Below are 2,591 nucleotides of genomic sequence, written 5' to 3'. Positions count from 1 at the left end.
TATCCCAAGGAAACCATTGCTTTTGTAAATCTTCCAAACCATGCTCTGGGGGATTGTTTAAGACCATACAATGCTTTCTTTAGGAGACATACCTTGTTTCTTTCATTTTTCACTTCAAAACCTGGAGGAATCTCCATGTACACTTCCTCATCTAGATCTCCATGAAGAAAGGCATTCTTCACATCCAGCTGGTGTAAGTCCCACCCAAAATGGGCAGCCAAAGCTAGAATAACTCGAATTGTATTCATCTTTGCCACTAGGGCAAATGTCTCCTCATAATCAATCCCATATGTCTGGGTATATCCTTTTGCCACCAATCTAGCTTTATATCTTTCTATTGTCCCATCTGCCTTATGTTTGACTGTGAATATCCATCTACGCCCTACTGCCTTCTTGTCTCTTGGTTTATCAACAATCTCCCAAGTTGAATTTCTTTCTAATGCATTCATCTCTTCTTTCATAGCTTGATTCCAATGTTCAAGTTTCATGGCCTCCTGGATTGATGTAGGTATTTTTGTGGCATCAATGGCAGCAATAAAACTTTTGTGCTTATTAGAGAGATTGTTAGTGCAAACATACTAAGAAATAGGATATTTAGCACATGATCTTCTTCCCTTTCTCAATGCAATGGGTAAATCCTCAGTAATACTTACCTCCTCCTTATTGATTTCTTTAGGGATTCTCACCTCCGGATTAGACAATTTTTCTTGCTCTAGAGTCGAAGTGGGTTGTTCTCTTCTTGCATATTTTTTGCCAAAAAATCTGTCTTCCTCTTCTTGCTCACTGTGGATTATGGTAGCTTCATTGCTCAGGTCTTGGGCATCCTGCAAAGACAAACATGGTAATGACAAGAAGGAGAGTTCATCCACTTCAAGTGCTTTCTCCCCCTGAAGTGGTGGACTGACATAAAAGGATTTGGTTTCATGAAAGGTGACATCCATGGTGATAAAGACACGACGACTTTGAGGATGATAACATTTGTACCCTTTTTTATTAGAGGGATACCCAATAAAGACACATTTAAGGACTCTGGGATCTAATTTACCACAGTTAGGAGGATGAGAGTGAACAAAAACAACACATCCAAAGACTCGACTAGGTAGACTCGTTGTGAGGGAAGAAGAAGGAACAAAAGACACTAGAGACTCTATAGGACTAATGCCATTTAAGACACGAGTGGGTAACCTGTTGATGAGATACGTGGCAGTTAACACAGCTTCTCCCCAGTAATGTTTGGGAACAGACATTTGAAAAAGAAGAGCTCTAGTTACCTCAAGAAGATGACAATTCTTTCTTTCAGCAACCCCATTTTGTTGAGGGGTGTTAACACAGGACCATTATCAGACCTATCTAGTTCGTGAACAATACCATTATGAGACAAAAAATTGAAAAATTCATGATTCACATATTCAGTACCATTATCAGACCTAATTTTTTTGATATTTTTTCCAAATTGAGTTTGGACAAGACGGAAAAAATTAACAAAAATTTGAAAAACTTCAGATTTATTTTTCATAAGGTATGTCCACGTGACACGAGTACAATCATCAATAAAGGTAACGAACCATTTGGCTCCAGAAATTGAATCTATGACAGGACCCCAAACATCAGAGTGAATTAAATCAAATGGAGAAATACTCTTTTTATTACTAATAGGATAAGATGCATGATGGTGTTTTGACAATTGACAAATATCACAATTAAAAGACTCAACAGACTCCTTGGTAAACAAATGGGAAAACAGGGACTTGATAAGACTAAATGATGGATGCCCAAGCCTTTGATGATGTAACCATATTTGTGATTTGGCCCACGTCTCGGATGTAGCTTGTTGACTCATCATTTGTGTGTTGCTTTGGTCATCAAACTCTAAAAAATACAACCCACTTTGCTCCTTAGCAGTTAAAATCGTCTTCCCCGTGGAAAGATTCTGAAAAACACAATAAGTTGGAAAAAATATTACTGAACAATTTAAATCCTTTGTGAATTTTTGCACAGAGATAAGACTATTAGCTAATTGAGGAACATGTAAAACATCCTTCAATATAATAGATGAGTCCAAGANTATATTCCCAGAGCCGCATACAGGTATACCCTGTCCATTGGCAACTGTAATAAGTTGTTCTTTATTGCTCTTGCTATATGAATCAAAATTCCCACTAAAAGGTGTCATATGATCAGTTGCACCCGAATCAAGGATCCAAATACCGTGAGACACATGACCAACAATATTGAGACAAATATTACCTTTTATGGATAGAGTACATGATCCATAGGGCTTACTTATTGATGCAATCATTGCTTCCAAGCGCTCGAGTTTCTCCTTATAAGTTTGCATATCAAGATCTGGTGGTGGTGGTGGTGGATGAGATTGGGATAGATTAGATTGATTGGTGGCTTCCCGTTCTAAGGTAGTATGATTTACCCATTTTTGAGTAGGCCCTTTGTTGTTTCCCATGCGCTCGAGAACATTCTTTTTTCCATGGAGTTTGAAGCATATTTCCTTGGTATGTCCAGATCTTTTACAGTATGTACAATAGTCCCCATGAGTACCTCTTTCAAACGTTTTTCCCCCAGCATTTGTTCCCTTG

At 38.1% G+C, this 2,591-nt stretch overlaps 1 protein-coding gene across 1 annotated transcript; it reads right to left on the bottom strand.

The window, feature by feature from the left end:
- Positions 1-1,584: 1,584 nt before the first annotated feature.
- Positions 1,585-2,580, bottom strand: LOC111240707. The gene is made up of 2 exons (XM_022776254.1): positions 1,989-2,580; positions 1,585-1,887 (listed from the first exon to the last, which is right to left on the bottom strand). Exons 1-2 carry the CDS (start codon positions 2,456-2,458, stop codon positions 1,863-1,865), a joined length of 495 nt encoding a protein of 164 aa, XP_022631975.1. The 5' UTR covers positions 2,459-2,580; the 3' UTR covers positions 1,585-1,862.
- Between the last annotated feature and the right edge of the window lie 11 nt (positions 2,581-2,591).

Source organism: Vigna radiata, unplaced genomic scaffold (assembly GCF_000741045.1).
Source record: "Vigna radiata var. radiata cultivar VC1973A unplaced genomic scaffold, Vradiata_ver6 scaffold_1186, whole genome shotgun sequence".
In the NCBI taxonomy this organism is placed as follows: Eukaryota; Viridiplantae; Streptophyta; class Magnoliopsida; order Fabales; family Fabaceae; genus Vigna; species Vigna radiata.
This window is presented reverse-complemented; position numbering and strand designations above follow the sequence as displayed.